At 39.7% G+C, this 19,756-nt stretch overlaps 1 protein-coding gene across 1 annotated transcript in view; it reads left to right on the top strand.

Annotated features, from left to right (window-relative positions):
* Nucleotides 1–498: 498 nt before the first annotated feature.
* Nucleotides 499–19,756, top strand: part of CPXM2 (carboxypeptidase X, M14 family member 2) — a gene marked incomplete at both ends in the record, with an annotated part of 69,151 nt that continues 49,893 nt past the window's right edge. Inside the window, 3 exon segments of the mRNA XM_084289724.1 lie at nt 499–826; nt 7,702–7,721; nt 7,723–7,813. Of these exon segments, the coding sequence (XP_084145850.1) occupies nt 499–826; nt 7,702–7,721; nt 7,723–7,813 (439 nt within the window).

Genomic DNA, 19,756 nt, shown 5'->3' with positions numbered 1-19,756 from the left:
ACAGCATCTCCCAGGGGAGGGAAACACTTTTACACGCAAGCTGGGAGGCGAAGGCTTGCTGCCAATTTTACTTTTCTCCGACTAAACGCTCACTTGGATCGGCTGTATGTGGGAAGACTAAAGAAACTCTTAGGGGATTTAGCCAGAGCTGCCTCCTAGCTGTGTTTTTGGAAGAAAGTGACAACAACGGAAGGAAAAGCTGCAAGAGAGTTGTGCTGGAGATCACACCTGCCAGGCGCCGGCAGAGCGAGCACACTGCCTTCCTCGCGTGCGCTTGTCCGTCTGTCTGGCTGGTAAGCCCAGCGATCACATGCATCCCGCTCCTGCCCCCTCCCTCCGCAGCCCTCTGTCCCGCTGCACGCCTCGCAACTTCTGCAAACTAGCCCAGAGCAGAGGCACTTTCCGCAGACGGGCTCCCTTATCCCCCTGCCAGGGCTTTCTGCTTCCCCTTCTTCCCAAATAAAGTTCAGGGGCTTGCAGAGGAGGAAGCAAACACTAATGATCGCCCTTGGCAAGGAAAGCTCATGTTCGTCTCAGCTCTGCCTCGCTCTCTGTGCCTTTGGGCTCCTATTGCTGGGGGATCTGTCCCAGGCTGTACCCATGGACGATCAGGATTATTATCTGCAGGAGATTAGCAACAGGGATCATTATTACTCCTTTCCGTACCCCGGTGAAGAGTATTTTCCTTTCACGGAGCAACCTGGAGAGGAGGGAACTATCCGTGCTGCACAGCCAGAGGAGCACCCAGGGTTCAAACCGAGCAGGAAAGAGTTAAAACCGAAGAAAAGCAGCAAAAAAGGAAAATCCATTCTTGAAACTCCACCAGGTAACTTTCCACCTCCTCCTCCAGAGCTTGGAGTCTGCTGAATCTCATGCTGACTGTGACTTTTAACATTAATGAATATCCAGTTAATGGGAGTCTTGGTAATAATAACAATAACCATGCTCGCGGTGATGATGATGAAAACACATTAATTTTTAATATCCTGCAGAAAAAGTCGTCAGAACTTTTACAGGCTTTTTAACCCCCTCCTCATCAAGTAAAGAGCTTTAGGAGTGCTAATGTACTAATTATGCTGCACTGTAGTTAGTGCATGGACTTTTCCTTCTTAATTACACTTGACAGCTGGATTGTTGTTAAAGTTGCAGTTCTAATAACAAATGAAGGGAGACAGATTCTGAAGTACAAGCGGGTTGTAAATGCTAACACCTTACTTTGTCCCTGGTAATTTTAGCGGAAGAGAGACTCCTGAATTGATTGTACTTACAAATATGAATATCATTTGAGATTTCACTTTAAAGCCCTCCAGAGGAAGATATGTAGACAAAGATCTTCACTATAAGAGGCAGCCATAGCAAACTCAGTGTAATCATTGGCCTGTAAAATAAAGAAATTAAGTGACAACAAAAAATCCTTATAAAAAAAAGGTAACTTGTTATTTTATTTTCTGTTTTCTGCATGCGATTTAATGAAAATATGCAAATATTAAAATTTACAGAATCTCAGTTAGCAATTGTCATCCAGTTGTTCCCATTGAGAGCTAGTTGCACCAGCCTGAAGGAAAAGTTTATTCTTGTGTTTTCTGCATGTATAGTAGTTATTTTTGGTAGGTTTGGGGCACACTCGAACTGAATTTAGCCCATGAGATGAACTTCAGATTTATACAGTTAGGGACCAAATCCTACTCACTTAAAAATGAACTCCTCTTTACTTCAGAAGGAAACTTTTAATGATAAAAAACAGAGTACAGGGCACAAAGTGTGCAATCCAAAGACATTACTATGTGCAATGTAGCTAAACAGCTTCAAAGGTTGTATAGAGACATTATTTTTCTCCGTTTACATCTAGCCAGTAGCAAACATAGAATTTTCAATTTAAGACTAAGACTGATAGAAATCAATTAGTCGTTGATTAGAAAAGTTCTTAGCTGTTATAATAATAAACAGTGGTAAGGAAATACCATTTCTGAAATCTTGAAAATCCTTTGTGGGGCAGCCAGTTTGGACTGCCAGTGTAAATCAAGGCAGAAACCACAGATGAGAACAAGATCCATCAGGGGCCAGAAGTAGGCAACAGTTTCCAGGTCTCAAGTACTGCCCCATTTGTTATCTAACCATGGGCTTTTAAGTTGCCTCATTAGGTCCCAGGTTTTCCTTATTCAAAGTGGTAGATGCAGCACAGGATTCCCACTTGTAGTGGGGTGTTGTGCAGTTCAGCTCTGCTTTCACCTTTTTGGTTGGCTTTTTTCCCAGTTTCCCTGGCACCATGATTTCACACATGCTCCAGAAAGCACAGAAGCACAGGAAGAGGAATGACTTCTAGTCTTGAAGGGCAATGTTCATTTACTTTGGCAGACAAGCATCATTCTTGTTCCCCACCTGGTGTGCTGAGCACCTTGCAGGTGCAGAGGAAGCAGCAGCTGTATTGATGTCAACCTTCTTCGTTGCACAGCACTCTTCCCTTCCCAGCCTGGTTTGTTTTATGCACTGTGCATGTGCAGCACAAAATTCCAGCTATGCTGGGAGAGCAAACTGAGTTCTTACAGGCATTTCCTAAAAATGTTTGATTTTGCAAGTAGAATTGCATTCCTTTTCTACATAGGAAATTATGGAATTAGATAAGAAAAACAAACAAACAAGCAAAACTCTTCCTTAAACTCTCCCCCAAACATACTCCATTTTGTGCCAAACAGTATACTAGTACAAGATTTATCTTCATTTCTAATTTACTGCTTCTTGATTTCCACCCTACCTGACTCTTTTATTTCTGTGTTCAGCCTGGCGAGCTCCTCCTCAGTCTCCTCCTCTTCCTCAGTATGGCCAAGCACAAGGCCAAGGGAAGCATGGGTAAAACTTATGACACACAACCAAAAGCAGCTGGAAATAGCTCTGTTGCAGCTTTCACAGCAGGCATGTACTCTTTTGACACAGCTACCAGCTTCCAAGCTTCCACCAGCCACCTGCAGTAAGAGTCTATGACTCTTACAGACTTTTAAAGTCTATGAGCTTTGTGAGGTTAGCCAGAGGTAACCCAAACTGATTTCCTCCACCAAACCTTTGCTCCTTGCTCCAGCGTGTGGAGGCTTGACACCTACTCAGTAAGGTGGTTGTTAGATCTACTTTAATATGGTGAAATGCAATGCGTTTCCTCGGGAGAAGTTGAACTATATTAATGGAAATAGCCATAACAAAACCTAGGGCAGACACACAGAAAATGGAATGGTTACCATTTGTTGAAGATGCAAATAACTGAAAACAGGAGTCATTTAAAAGGAAGTGTCAGGCAATTTTAACTAGAGACAGTGATAAAAATTCTGGCTCTAACATATGAAATCTCTCCTTTTCCCTCTCCCAAAGGCAGCCAGTTACAACAGGCAGCAGCAGTCTAACAACGGCATGGAGTAGATGTCCAGATCCCAGTAATGCAGTGCAGTGCAGTGACACCAAAGCCTAGTGCCATGTCATTGGGTTTGAAATGAATAGCTGAACATCTGGCCCCACACAGAGGTGCCTAAATAATAATCCATAATTATAATTTCTCACATTTGGCCAATTAGGAGGACAACTAGAAATAATAATGGTGGTTACCAAATAGCCAAGAACAATAACTACGTCTGATTGTAAATACATGTGTGTGTTGTACATATGTGTATACATCCATGTGCTTATACATGTATCCAGAACTGGAAATAATTTACTGGACATGCAGTAAATACAAAAATCTGCTTTTTGTGAGGCTCATTGGAAGCCGGGGCATGTGGGATTAATTAGTTGTAACAAACAATAGGCTGGCTCGGAGCTGGGATGAAGAAGGCGGAGGACCGGGAAAATGTGATCTGCCCTTTGGCTGAGCAGCTGGTACTGATCACTTCTAGCTTTGAATCAAAGCTGAAATCAAACTTAGCAGTCTGAAGGATGCAGCACATAACAGATGACACGGGCTCAATTTATTTAAGCTAATTACTAAAGGTGGTGAGAATATAAATGTTTTCAATCTGTGAAATATAATTGTAGGAAGAAATCCTATTGATGTCAGTGGGGTTGCAATATATGTATATATTTGAAAAAGTGTTGTTGGAATCAGTATTTGTAAATATTCAGGTAGCAGCAAAAAATACCAGCCTGCCTTCTTGCCTTTAAATGAAGGGCAAGAAGGCAGAATGACTTCTAAATGAAATGGTACTAAGTCATCGTTGAAAGGTAAACGGTCAGATTGACGGGTTTCTGTATATACAAATTTCCCTTTTCTAATTCCATCCTTGCTTATTTAGGCCTTGATCCAAAGCCCATTCAAATCAGTGGAAAGAGTCTCATTAACATCAGTGTTTTTCTTTTATGAGTTCTTTAATGGAGTTTAATAAATGCTGCCTCAGCTACCACCTGTGTGGCAGACCCCCACAGATGGTTTGGGGCTTTGTCTGCCTAGAGACCAAAACTCACCTCAGAGAGGTTTATGGGCTGAGGTGCCCATGAACACTGCTTAATATTGCCTATTGCTCAGGGTCACGGTTAAACCTTCATTCCTATTGTGCCTGAATATGCCATAATTATATTTGTAATTATATATTCTTTTTTACTTTTGCTGTTTTTCAGCATAGCTATGAAATATCTTCAGAAAGGCAGTGCAAAAGATACTCTATTCCATATTGCCTTTCATGTCTAACATGATATCATTCTTTCCAAAGTGCCATCTACACAGCTTTTTTTAATCTGAGGCTATCAGGTTCGTGGAAAGTAGAGAAAGGTGGAACTTACCAAACATTAGGTGGAACTTACTAAACATTAGCAAAAATTCTTACTAGGAAACAAATCTGACTTACAAAATTGCATGTGTTATAGTGGTTCTTGTTCTGTCACCACAATTCTGACTGCCACTGGAAAATAAAGGAGCTGTGTTTGGGTTTTAGTCTAATTTTTACACTAGGTTTCCAGCTAGAACAGAAGGAAAGGCAGAAGAAAGTGGTAGCCTGTGAATTAGCATTACTTGCCAAAATTGGGTGGGATTATCTAGAGAAAAGATGGAAAGGGAGCAGACAGGGAAGAGATTGACAATAGGCAGACATGCTGGATGCATACCTAGAGAGCTTGGAGGAAGGCTGGGAGCAAAGGGAGTCATCAAAGTCAGTTTTCTGAAGGCATTTGAAATCCAGCATGTTGAACTTTGCTGGCACGTTGAAGATGGGGTAATGTCTCAGAGCTCCAGCTAGGAAGAAGTCATTAGAAAGATTGGCAAGAAATGTTTTTGTGGAATGCAAGGGCTGAAAGCCAGATGGGGCGGGAGGCTGGTGAGGGTCTGGCAGAGAACTGTGCCAGCAGCAGCTTTAGGCAATGCATCAGGGAGCTTAGAGGGGATGGTGTGAAGGGAGATGGGGCAGTGGCTAGTAATACAGCAATTCAGAGGAGCCAAGAAACAGGTTTTGGTGTTAAAGAACTGAATCAGAAGGTAAAGTGAAATTTGGGCATAACTGCATAGAGAAACTGATATCTAAGTGAAGACTATTCAGTTGTAAATGACCAATATAGCAACCAAGAATATTATCGGTGTTGCTGTTATCTAATCCACTGATATCTTGTCTTCAGCCTGGCTCCCATTCCTGAGAAGCCCAGAGAAAATGGAGCACTCCTGTGACCTAGGATGTAGATTGTAATTTTAAAACTTTTGCTTAAACTTCTTATACTGGCACCTTCTGTGAATGAACTCATTGGCCCTACATGCTCTTTGGAATATCTCCCATGAATTTTAATACGACCTGTATCATGTCCTAATTGCCAGATGTGACAAGCAAAGATGAAAACAACTGGCTTTTAATGAGCTTTCTTTCATCTACCAGCTTCTATTTTCTCCTCAGCATTTCTACAAATATGTAGAATAATAAGCCATAACACAACCATTCTGTTTAAGAGCCCATCCTTTAAAGAAAGTCACAACAAAAGAGGAAAGAGATGACTAAGAATAAATAATGGGCAATGCTTTCAAAATCATCCAACCCTTTTTGATTAGCTATGTCTTCAATGAATAATATAACATGAGAAAAAATTTAGAATAAACACATTTGATTATGCTAGAGAACACCATTTTCTACGACAATTCTCCTAGCAAGCTTCTCTGAATTCAAACTAATTTTTAAGGTGAGAAAAATACCTTTTTAAAAAAGGGAATGATTTCACTGAATAGATTTTAATAATATGAATCTGAGCCTAGACCCGTCCCTGAAATGCCAGCATATTCTGAGTCAGTCATTATTTGAACTCATTCTTGTTTTTTAATGTTATTCTCTGTTCAGTGAGCTGGTTAGAGAGGTCATTCCGATGGTTCACAATCAAATTTCAATTATTTCTTTTGGGTTTGGCAGGAAGACTTCTATCAGCTATGTGAACTTAGAGTCTATCAAAAAGATGAAGTATTGGAAGTTGAAGATATGGTGCAGAAGAAGCAATTTCTTGAATTTTTTAAATATGAGCCTTTTCCTCCAGGGATTTTTTGAGCCTTGTCCAATTCATTGTCTATGTAAAAAGCAGACTTCTGAAAAAATTATTGTCTGGATACAGAGATGAAATTTGATTGTCATATTCACACAAAATAGCTGCTTGTGATTGTATTATCAAAAGGCGGGGAAAGAGAGGGCTGCACTGCCACATTATTATGCAAAGTATGCAATAAATCTGAATAAATCTGGCCTTCTTGTCAGGCCTCCGGTGAGGTTATGTCTTGTGGTACCGCCTGTCTTAGAAAGTAGGGCTTTTTGAAACAAACATACAGCTATGTGCCCTCAACACTCATTGCTGGTTACCTGTGGAAAAAGGAAACAAGCAAAACTGTGATGCAGCTGAAATGTAAAAACAAGTGATTACACATGCAAAACACTCCCACAGCATTTTCTCAGCTCAAACAAACATTCCCCAAGAGAAAACAGAGGTGATAGTAACAATCAGTCATGCTAGGAGCAGGCAATCACCTTTAAGCTTTCTGTCCCTGGGAACTACCTTAATGGATGGCTTGGTCCTTCTTAATTCAATAAGCCATGGATCAAAGAGGGCATTAGAGTCTCTTTGCAAGGGATTTCATTTGAGGCTGATCACTGCCATCATATCTGTGCAGTTATGTCTCTGATGCAGAAGCTACTTCTCTGTAACCTGCTTGAACACACTGTCCATGTCCTGACAAGAATAAAGCACATTGACAGTGGGTTAAGGGTCTTTAGATGCCACCATGACCATGGCCATCTAACACTGCTGCTCTCTGATTACTTTGTTGATGGGAGCATCATTTCCTGAGCCATGGAGGATGCTGATCACTGAACACCTCAGCTCTCTCTTTCAGGGGTTTACCCAGCCTCCCTGGAAGTTTTTCTCTGGCTTTCTCTTTACTTCAAGAGGTGTTAGATGCTTTTTATTTATTTATATATTTTACATATTACTCTCAGTGAAATGCACTGAAATGCTGACTTATTACTTTGGAATTAAATACATTTCTAATTTCCTTGTAGTACAGCAAAAGGAACATTTATGATTCTGTCACCTTGTGGTTTTATAGACACATTTTGGGGAATAATAGGATGCTCTGGGTGTCTGCTGTGTGCAGGAAGGGCTGGAGCCCAACCAGAGATGAGCAAGGCATTTTGTTCTCCATGCAGTCAACAGGCAGTGCTAAATCAACTTGACAGGTGTAAAAGAGAAACTGTTTCTCTTTTTTACCCATAGCTAAAAATGGCAACAACAAAAAAAAAAGGTGAGAAAAACAAGAGGGGGAATGAAAAGATGCCAGATGGTGACTCTGAGAGTCAGAGTGCCTATGAAGACATCAGAGAAGCATGTGAGGATCATTTAAAGCATCTTTGGAATACTTGGGCTTAGTTAACAATCTCTCTAGCCCTGTTTGAATTAAATTAAAAAGGAGATTCTGGAGAGTCTGTTGATAGATATCTGAGTCCTCTTATGGATATCAAACAGTTCCTTTCTGCTGGGTAACATACTGATATTGGCAAGCAAGGATTTGTACCATGTTATTAGAGGTTAAATGGAGACGAGTAAAGATGAGGGGTTTATTCTTTATTTCCATAGTGAACTACGTCACTGTTTCTTAATCAAATGAGGCTTTAGTGTAACTTTCTGATTCTTGAGTGCTGTTTCAAGGAGCTGTCTTATAAATGGGAATCTGGCTCAATGCACTGTAAAATATATTCTACAAGAATGTCTTGTAAAAATTATATGAAATACTACTAGTATATCAGAAAAACGAAATGATTCCCTGTTCTGACACATAAATGAGCTTCAAACCTGCACTGTATGGTCTGTGTGGGGCTGAGTCTCAGAGTGTCAACTGGGATTCCATATTGAAGAAGATCAGACAAAAGCTGAAAAGCTTCAGCATACCATAGTGAGTTCCTGTAACTGTTAATCACTCATGAAGTTGAATATCTGATTTAGTAGTGAAAGCAACCAAAGGCTTAATCTTCTGTTTAATTGCAGTTATTTACAGTATGAAAATACTTGAAGTATACAGTTGTGTTATCCAGTAAATAATATAGCTCTGCTGCTCTGCTTTCACACAAACGTTAGCAGGATGTTGAATTTGCAAATGTGCTACTGAATCAAACAGTCCAAACAAGGAATGTAATAACTGTTATTCTATACATAAGTTAAACATGGTTCGGGTACTGGCAGCATACACTTTTTATTCCTTTCTACTACAGAACTTACCTACTCTGAAGTTTCTAGTTACCGGCATGGAAAATTTAATATTCAAAGTGGATAATGTATCTGAATATTTTTATTTATTTATTTAATAGCGGATACAGTGGACAGATCTTGACTATTCAGAAGGAGACACTGTATATGTCTCAAAGGTGAACTGCAGGTACCAAAAAAGAAACTATGCAGTGTGTACAATTTTTCTAGTTGTCTTAAAGGCAAAATAGTACTTAATTGGAGATTTATGCATCTAAAAGGGAACTGAACTGCAACTTAAACACCAGAGTCCTCTATTCAGCTTGTCTTTTTTTCTTTTGGTCCTCAATACCTCATCCAGACAATGACTAATAGTTTCCTAAATCTGAATTGTTTTCTTGGGTTACGGGGTTTGAGTGCTTCCTGTAGATTATTTCTTTTTCACACTCCCAAGTGTCACAAATGCAGTACCTTTCTTGGCATTTCCTTTCTTGTTGCCTCTACAAGACTGATCCTTCTGTCTGGACCTAGAGGGAATCTGAGGGGGAAGCCCAAAAGTCCCAATTTGACTTACAAAGTTTTCTTTGGCCTATAGAGGGGCCCAAGAGGTCTGATCTCTCTTGTTCCCAGATTTGCCTTTTCCCTATTTCCTTATAAGATCTTTGGAGAGTAAATCAGTCTTCATGATCCCATTTCGTTGGGAGTTCTGTTTGACAAGAGTCAAACAGAGTGATGCCAAGTGTCTCCTGCTTCTAACACATGTGAGGTTTACTGTAAACTGCCCGAGTGCATTAGTCATCACAATGTGCTGGGAAACATGGTGTTTGCAGTGGAAGCAACTGAAAAGTCTCTCTATCATTCTTTCCCAGAAATTAGAGTATTTTTATGTTCTCTTCAGAGAGACTGTATCTGATGGTGACAGGTTTATGGCTCTGCTCTACTGTCAGTGTGCTCATATAACATGTGTCAAAGGAAGGGAAAAGTTCAAAGTTTCTTAGAAGAGTTGATTTCAAATCTGGATGTAAGCAGTCCCTGCCACCACCATTACTACTGACCATAATGCCCTAATTGGTTTCAATATACAGTCCTTTTTCCCCAGAATAGTTTTCCATAGTGTAGTGAGTTTGCCCGATGCACTTGACAGGACATCTGAACATAGGACCAGATTTCAGACCTCCCAAAGATTTTTACTGATCATACAGGTTATATACAGGTGATACATATGGAATTTCTCAGAGTAAATCTGGATTTAGATATACTCCTGGATGCAGGTGACCCAACAGCATGGGACAAGCCCCAGTTCTCAGTGCATTTTGCACAGCCCAGAAAAGAAGGTTTCTCCCATGGTGAGACAGGGCAGTCCAATTCTTTTCCAGACTCCTCTGAAGACTGCCTCACATCTGGTCCAGTTCCTTTGCATTGGATATTTCATTAGATATGTGTAAGTGACAATAATGGGCCCCAAAAATATTTTTTCCATCTTATAGAGGAACAGATGACTGAGGGATAATACACAAAAAGCAGAAAGCTGTGAGTGACGACTCACAAAGACCTTTGTGAATGCTTCCATAGTGAGCCCAGGCACTGAAGAGATCCAGAGATGGGTGGGATGCTCAAGTCTCAGAGTAGAAAATTAGGCTGAGATAAATTCCTCAGCTGCCAAACATGCTGCACAGGAGGAATGAGGTATCTGGTCACTGTAATCACAAGGTTTAGCATCTGTTCTCTGCTTGAATGACTGAATTGTTTATTGAAAATGAAAAAAAAAAAAAAAGGGGGCTAACATATTCTATTTATTTAATTATTTATTTATTTATTTTCCTGCAAGATTAAATGTTTGTTGCTTAGGGTCTGAAAACACTTCTATGAAGAAAAAACGATGATGTCTGTTTGCAAGCAGACAAGTTCAAGTACACAGTGAACAAAGAACAAAGCTCTCATCCAGCAACTGACGGCATTCAATGTTATTTTAAACTATTAAATGAAAAGAGGGAAAAAAATTCTTGTGGATCTACTTTCTAAATAATCCAAATCATGATGAATGCTAGTAATATATGGAATACAAAATATTGCAGACACATCTGAATTGTTTGATGTTGCTAATAATATGCAAAGAGCAAATATGTACTTTGGATTTTTAATACTTGAAATGCTAGTCAAATGGCAATGACCGAGAGAGAGACCATACACTCTTACAAGAGAACTAGAATGGGAAACTTTTCAAAATACAATTAAAAAATGCTAGTATGGGAGTTATGCAGCTAAAATGCCACTGAGGTCTTTGAAAGCATGGAGAGAAAATAGCACAGAACTATTCCTCTGCAAAACTGTTCCATATTTCTAGTCATTAATCCTGAACCAGATTTTTCCTCCCAATTAACAAGTTGAAAAACATTTTGTTATGCTCAGGGAAGCTTGCCTTGAAACTTTCTCTATTCTACTTCTTTCCAAGTGCAGAATACCTATACCCTCTGAATACTTCCAGCTCTTCTGGGTGGCTGGGAAGACAGGCTCTGTAGTGGCTGAGTAAGTGATAAATCCTGGATCATGGACTGAACTGTTCACGTTAGCACATTCAAGCTTTACAGCAGAGGCAAGGACTCTGTTGGCAATACCACCAGCTATTTATTGCTAGTACAAGACTGTTCAGGTAAAGGATGTCAAACCCCACTGGGCAGGTAGCATATATTTGGGTTTATTTGAATGCATTCCTGAGGAGTCCTCATTGGATCCACAGGCTGGTAATCCTTTGGTGTGGATCTCTGGGCCTTGAAGAATCATACATTCATACATGCATTCAATTTTAAACTCACTAAAAGCTCACATTTGATGGCATTTGAAACTTCTGACACACTTAGCTTCACATCGGTTGAGTCCTACGTGCCAAATGTTTAGCTTGTGATTATGAGCCTTTGCTGGACCAAGGCTGAGTCATTAAACAAAGCACAGAAGTTGTTTAGAAAGAATGAATTTTGGGAATCTTTTTGGGGGCTGTGCAACGTTTCAAGGAGGCTTCATAGGAAGCTGGAATGAGGAGGAAGGACCTCTGGACACGCAGTCATTTGAGTTGGAGAGGTGCCCACCCTTCAAGATGTTTGTCTGAACCTTGCTTGAACTGTTTCAGATCCTTTGCTCTCTAGCATGGAGCTCGAGTTTTGCAAGAGCTTCCCTGCTGAACCTCCAGTCCTTCCCTCTGATCAGTTGAGAAATATTGAGTGCCATGTCTTTCTCATGGTATTTTTAGCATTTCTCTTTCTGCAGGCAGGAAGCTAGTGAAAATGCTGAGCACTCAAAATGTAACAGATATTAATGGAACTTCTAAAACCACAGAATTCTGGTGCTGGATTGGGCTTGAGGCATTTATTTATTTAAGTTTTGTAAGTTCCCTAAACTGGCTCTCCCATGACTAGTTCAAGGGCAGGTAGAGATGGGGAGGTAAAATGTATGGGCTATCGGATGTGCATGGTGCCATCTTCACAGTGGACAGCTAAAAAGCCATCTGAAAACTAAAATCCTTTGGGAACATAAGCAAAAGCTCATGAGAAACAGAGCTGGTGAAACGTGGGAAAGGGAGAGCCTGACTGCAGGGTGCTTGTGTGTTTTCTGAGTTCCATAAAAGTCTTGCTTTTTTTCTGAAATTGCTTTAAGGAATAATTAATTGCCTGTGGGAGCTGGGCTCTGTGCTTAGATCTCTGCACTGGTGGCACATTTTCAAGAGGTATTCTTGTGCTGCCCTGGAGTTTGTGTCCCACAGTGAGCCCAAACACCATCCTTGGACCTGTTCTCTTCTGCACCCCTCCTGCATCCCTCCTGCACCCAAGCAACACTCTCCTTCCTTCCTTCCTTCCTTCCTTCCTTCCTTCCTTCCTTCCTTCCTTCCTTCCTTCCTTCCTTCCTTCCTTCCTTCCTTCCTTCCTTCCTTCCTTCCTTCCTTCCTTCCTTCCTTCCTTCCTTCCTTCCTTCCTTCCTTCCTTCCTTCCTTCCTTCCTTCCTTCCTTCCTTCCTTCCTTCCCTCCTTCCTTCCTTCCCTCCTTCCTTCCTTCACTTTTTAATGTGAGTAGTCACGTTTCAATCGAGGCCTGGGGTTGATTTCTTCAAATCTTTGAGATCTAATTGTTTTTTGAAGTTTTACTTCCTGCAGTTTTGAACCTTTAAGCAGTCTGCTTTCAGGGTGCTTCTCAAGGGTGCAACAGCTAGGACTTGAAGTGCTCTAAAGGAAGGAAGAAAGCTTTGTTATATGAGTTCCTAAATCTTTTTTGCTTTTTAGGACTTCTGGGTATATCCAAAGAGCCTCCAGTTATTTTCTGTGTGCCCTTGGCCAATTTTTCATCCTCTTACTAAAACAGTTTCCACTGCTCAGGATTTTAAATGTATCAGCTACTTCTGACTTTTTAGTACAATATTAGAGGTGAGCTTGGATCAACTGTGAAAAAAAAAGAAAAAAGAGCCCATCAAAAATAATAATTAAATAAAGAGCAAACAAACCAACTAAACTTATTTTTTTCTTTTACTGTGCTCAAGGAAATACAAACATTTTGTTTTAAGGGTTGGGAAGGAGCACACAGTTTGAAATCAGGTTAATTGTAACCACACAACTTCCTTCTGAAATCATTGTCTGAGCAACAGCTCCAGGCGCTACGGAGACTTCTGTGCTTTATGAGGAGTGTTTGTTTTTATTCATTCATCTTATTATTTCATATAAAATAGTAACAACAGATGTGATTTTAGAAAAAAAACACTTAAATATCTAAACTCACTGCTAGAGCAGACACACCAGGTCTCCATAAAACCGAGACTTACACCATATAAAAGGTTTTAAAACCAAGTTGGATAGATTTTAGGTATTTCCTGTCACAGGCTCTCTATATAGGTCAAGTATTTAGCCCAGATGTGCAACCTGGAGGAGGCATAGGCTGCAGCTGAGACCAGCCTGCACGGGGTGACAACTCACAAACAAGCCCTGTGCCCCAAGCAGCATTCCCACCACTCGCTGATGCTTCCTTGTGGTGGGCAGCTCTGCTACTGCTGCTATAGGAAGAGAGACGAGTGCCAGGGGATGCTATAAGCACAGTTTGGTGCTGGGGTGTGATGGTTTGCTCTGCTGAAGTGGCCAGCCCACCTTCAAGGGTCTTCTTGCTTTGTTCATGGAGGTGTGTTTGCAACTGTGTGCTTGTCTGCGCACTGGGAGGCAGATTTTAATGCCACCTCTGATTAGCCACATACCCTTTGGGAAGATTTAAAAATGTCAAGGACTAATTTTTCACAGATCAGCAGAGGGAGGGAATGACTCTAAGAAAGATGATCCTACACTGTTCACCTAGGTATCACTGCAGACACAGATTATTTCTATTCTACATTCTGTTGGTAAATGCATATTTTTAGTTTTAATTGTAAAAAAAATGAAAGATGACATTTAAACTTACAGCTAAGATGACTAATGACTATCTGCTGCCTAAAGGCATAGCTCAGACTTGTGCTGGCTCTGAAGTTTGCTGGCTACCACCAAGAGCTAAGTCTGAAAGCTAAACTGGTAGAAAACAGCCTACTGTGGAACCCAACAGGGGACAGCAAAGTGATTCTATCTTCATCTCTCATTTGCTTGTCTTAAGCTTTGGACTGCTTCATCAAAGGAAGCTTATGTATCTGTTTCAATATCACATTCAGAACATTTCCCACCTTTTAGGAAAGTAAAACGAATACAATCTGGTCTATACTAGGACTTGAAATTGATTAAAAGTATAATGGCATTACATAGTGCTGCCTGGTAAGTAGCTGATTTCAGTTTCTCAGCTGTAAATTTGGTACTTGGGAATGGAGGCAACAATAGCAGTGGCAATAAAATTTAACAGTTCAGCAGTACAAATGAGAACTCTTTTACAATCTTTTTTATTGTTGTTGTTGTTGATTTGTTTTCCTCTGTGTATGTGTGCTTCATGTGTGTGCTAGGAAGACAGAAAGTGAAAACTGGTTGATAATATAGTGGTGCCATTTATTTCAGTGAAATTATGAGTTTGGAGAGAATGACTGAAGCTGTTTGTATCTTCTTCACCAGTAGGTCTACAGTAGCCTAAGGTGTGTAATTCTGATCCTTGTGATGGGGAGCCTTGGATCCTCGCTTTGATGCAGAACTGGTGGCTCTGCCCCCAGATCATTAAAGCTGACAGAATCCTTGGTATATCCATATTTCTGGGACCCGGAGTTTAGGCAATTTTCTAGTTTATGTATGTTTAAAGAGTTTCCTGACTAAGCTGTTACACTGTACATCTGCATAGTGAATGTGCTATACTGAGCTATGGGTGTATTAGATTCTGTATAGAGTTACTACTGCAGCTTTCATAGGAGGGAGAGGAAATTGATTGTATCATAAGATATTTTTATACTTATACAACTGTTTGTATGCAGTTATACTATTTTTGGTAAAATGTATTGAAATTGAGTTGTTAAGGTGGTTAAATTTTAGCACTTTAAAGGTGTCTCATTTTTTGGGCCATCTTAAGATAGTAGCTATTTTCTGTCTTAATTTTATTGTAGTTAATGGTATTCCAAGTTTCAATGTTTATTTTTAATAGCTGCAATTAAGTTTTTATTGTAAAATCTTTAGTCTTGAACTATACCTCAGTGATTTGATATTTTAAGCTATTTCTGGCATGAGCATATTGGATAGATATGCATTTTAATGGTAATTTTAGTCCTATACCCAGCCAGTCTGCAAGCAGTCTGACTTTTTTTTTTTTTTTTTTTCTTTCTCCATTGTTTGGCTAAGTCTATTTGTTTGGATCTGGAAAGAAAAGAGTGGTTCTCATTTTTGATGTCTGTACTCAGTTTTGTGGCTTTAGCTGGAATTACAGAAAGTCTTCATCCCATGCTTCAGAAAAACATCAGAGGAGACATTTTAAAATAAATAGCACATAAGTCAGTATTACTCAAAGCTTATAATAAAATGTGAAGAACTGATATGTTATTTTTCAAACTGTATTTTTTTTTCAGCTATTAAAGGGAAAAATATTTCTTTTTCAGGGTGACTAAGCACACATATTCGTTTGTAGGGAAAATGGAGGACTTGTCAGCTTTGGATACAAACAAGAGGGTACCTTGTATTATGAACAACTGAAAATCTTTCCTGGGGCTATGTCTACAGTGAGACTTAACACCTAAATACAGCGATGGTCCACACTGAATACAGCTTGTTATCACATCATTTCTTTCATTAGGGCATTGTTGCTATGACAGGGCTTGGAACACGAAGCTGTTTGATTCCCACCCAAGTCAGGTCAGTGTAGGTGGTGTTCCCATGGGCCAGCACAGTGGAAACTCCAGGGTGCCTACCTAAAAACCCCTCTTTCCTCCACCTTTTTCTTCTACTAGAGGGGAGAAAAGAGAGGGGAAAGGGAGACAAGCCCAGTTTCAGATATGCAAGAGCTATGGGCAGTATTTCCATACCACCTGGAGGAGGAGGATGCTTCCAGGCACTTACAGGCATGGTTGCTTCTTCGCCGCTAGTAGAAGAATCACAGGCAGCAAGATCCAGTTCCAGGAGGAAAACTGGGACAAGCTTCTTTTGCTCAGTCACACTGGCTTTGTGCATGGAGGATACAGCTCCTGTACTGACCTTGTCATAAATCATGTCACCTCCTAGGTAGACTGTATGATGGCAGCAACAGGCAGCTCCAAGAAGGTTATATAGTGTCTGGAGTTTAGCTGAGCCTCCTGAGTCTGAAAGCTTGGCCAGAAAACTCCCAGAAAACAGGCTTTCTGGAAATTCCTGCCTCCAGCTGTGCCAAGAATAACAGAAACTCTTCCGTCTTAAATGTCCTCTTTTGTTGCATCTAGAATCAGCCACAATCTGAATGTATGAGGGAGCAAAACTGTGAAGAGTGATAAAAAAGTGTACTTTCTGAATACCCAAAATGTTTGATTTTATGTCAGATCTGACATAAATAATCAGGATAATCCCCAATTTATTCTCTATTTGACTTTAACTGCTGAATTTTCCCTGAACCTCAAAAACATAAGAAACACTTTTACTCTTGCATAGAGCTGGCACCCTGCAGCCTTTCAGATGTCTGCTCTGTCCAATCCTGCCATCAGTTCAGCACTTAGGTGGCACAAAAGAAACATGGAAGAAGTATCACAGAATCACAGAATCACAGAATTTCTAGGTTGGAAGAGACCTCAAGGTCATCGAGTCCAACCTCCAACCTAACGCTAACAGCCCTCCACTAAACCATATCCCTAAGCTCTACAGTAGTGTCTTGGTGTCATGGAAAGGCTCTGTGTGTATCAGGTATCAGGTATCAGGTACAGTGCGGACATAACTTTGATGGCCTTGAAGCCCCTGGAGAAGATGGTTACAAAGGAGCAGAATATTTGATCATCAAAAGTAGCTTAAAGATATCAGATGGGTCATATTTGTGGGAACCTCACGGAGGTTTTGCCTTCACCTACAGCCCTTCAAAATGCTCCTTTTTAATGAGCATTTATTAATGAGGCTTTGGCTCTGACCTGGGTTTTGTGGCTTTTATCCAAAACTGTTTTGTTTTGTTTTGTTCTGTTTTGTTTTGTTTTAATCTTCAACAGCAACCACAAAGGGAAGTGTATGTTGCAGTGCTGTGATAAATACTGCTCTCTCCTTCTCATATAAGTCACTGACATCTTAAACTTCTGTGCAGTGTTTTCTGATTGTGCTAGAAAAATTATACAGCTTTGATGCAATATTTTTGAGAACACGTTTAACATAAGTAATGTCATCTTAGGACATAAGATTTGGCATCTATTTAATCCTTTAACTGATCTTTGATCTGGGACTATAATTCAGTATTTTAGCTTATATATAGGGGATTTGTTGTAAGTGTACATTGCTCATTTTATTCTTTTAGTGCCCTGGGAATGGGTTTATAACAAAAAGCAAATAAAAGCGAAATGTGTTTCTTGAAGAACTTTCATCTGCCTATACTGCTTCAATTAATCTGGGGCACATGGGGGCTAGTGGTCAGAATTCAGGCCAGTAAACAAACTAGCATGCATTGCTAGCAATATTTTGTATGTGAAAGAAGTCAGAAAACTGCTCAGACTGAAATCATGGAGCTGCTTCCAGGGAAAAGCTGGGACATACCAAGTATAGAGTGTGACTCATGAACATCTGTGAAAATTTCACACTTCCACAATCACATCTTCAAAACAGCAAGATTTAGCTAAACCATTTTCCCCCTACAAATGGCTTAAGACTGTAAATATAACAAATTTTTTAGAAAATGAAGAACATTGTTCTGTTTAATTCAGCCCCCACAAAGGCTGTCTGTCACAGTAAAGCAATCAAAAGATATTTTCAGCAAGTAGCAGGCCAGCAGAAATGTGCTTTTACTGTTATTTCACCTTTCAGGTGCATTACATTTTTAAAATACTTGGCATATCCATGACCTAAGTATCTGAGACACAGGTGTTAGACTGCCAGAATTTCCATTAAGTTTCCACTATTGGAATGAATTATCAACAACATGTTTCATAGGAAAAGCTCTAAAGTTTGATGATAGGTTTAAATTTATTGTATCGACTTCATTAAGAACTTTTGTCTAAGACTACAAAGATCTAAGATTTAGGTCAAAATAGTGTGAATAATGTAAGTGTTAAAGTTTTCATCCTCCCCAGATATATGTTTGTGTGCTTATTGTACCAATATCAGTAGCTTCATAGATTAGCAGTTTCTTCTTTAATTATGTTTAAGTGTTTTGCTTAAATGAAGCCTAAATTCTGCATCTACTTTGGGATGGCCCAGAAAAAGAAATAGGGAATCAGAAATTAAAAGTACATCTACCTTATGAGATGTGACTTTGCCATGAGATGCCTGAGCATGCTGTGTTAGCAAGGGTATGTTTTGGGTCCCCAGAGAACAAGATCTCTAGAGAAGAGACAAGACTGTTGTTGAATCTAATAGGCAAACGTGTGCAGAAATAAGAAACCGGTTTTGATTATAGCAATAGGTTGCTAATTAGAAATAGAAATAGCATCCTAAAGCACATCACACTGGCACCATACTGCTTTCCTTCCAAGCAATGATAGACCTTCTCTGTTTGGTGGATGCCTGCTGGTCTCTGTTATCCCCCTACATGAGCAAACTCTGGCCACGTGAGGGCCAAGATATGCAATATGGGCTTTCGACCTTCTAAACTGAGCAGAATCATTTTAAAAGATAGTTCATTTGTCCATTGTTGCTGTTGATGACAGAGAGAACTTGGGCTGTGCTGCATTACTGGAGATCACAGTGGTAGCGTATGTTCTGATGGAAAATGAAAAGCTTAAAGATATGCTGGGAGGTTGATGAGGTGAAAACCTGATCCAACTTCCACTTGAGTCAACCGGAGTTCTTCCATTGACTTTGCCTCAAGTGCAAAGACAGAAATATTAACAGTAACAAAAAAATATCCTGGCTCTAAAAAATTATTTGTATAGAGAAAACTCTGTGTAAACTCATCAGCAGTGCCGCCTTGACTTCCTCCTGTCTTCTCTGAACTGCTGTATCTGGATAGTGTAACATCCTTTCTCCCCAGACAAATGTTTGCAAGTGCAAAGGGGCTCTTACATATTTTAAAATGAGAAAGATCTTAGAGCTAAAACACATTTGGAATCATAAAAAATAAATTGAATACACTCTGTCTCCAAATGTTAGGGAGACTGTCACACTGCACGATGATGATATTTCTCCATTTCCAGATCTGAGTGTGATGAGTTAGACAAGCACAGACTTGTGGGGATTGAAAAGGATTATAGGTATGGCTCCTAAAAAATAAGTAAAAAGAAAACTGCTGCTTCTGTTTTCTTGCCATTTGAAAAACTGAACAAATACTTAAATTGATGGAAAATTTTCTTTAAATAAAACAATCATTTCTCCACTTTGTCTCCAAAAGGACAATACAGAATGATTTACTAAATGCATCCTTATTAGATACAAGAGCTATAAAGATAATCTGTGCTTACCTGACAATCTTTATTTAGATACAAAAAATAAAAATAAAAAATAAATAAAATAAATGAACAATTTAGGCAATAAAGATAAACAGGAGTGTTTTTCTTGCCCTGTTCATATATATATCTT

The sequence above is a fragment of the Netta rufina genome (assembly GCF_964035555.1).
Source record: "Netta rufina genome assembly, chromosome: 7".
Lineage (NCBI taxonomy): Eukaryota > Metazoa > Chordata > Aves > Anseriformes > Anatidae > Netta > Netta rufina.
The sequence above is the reverse complement of the archived record's forward strand: the minus strand, read 5'-3'. Positions and strand labels throughout refer to the sequence as shown.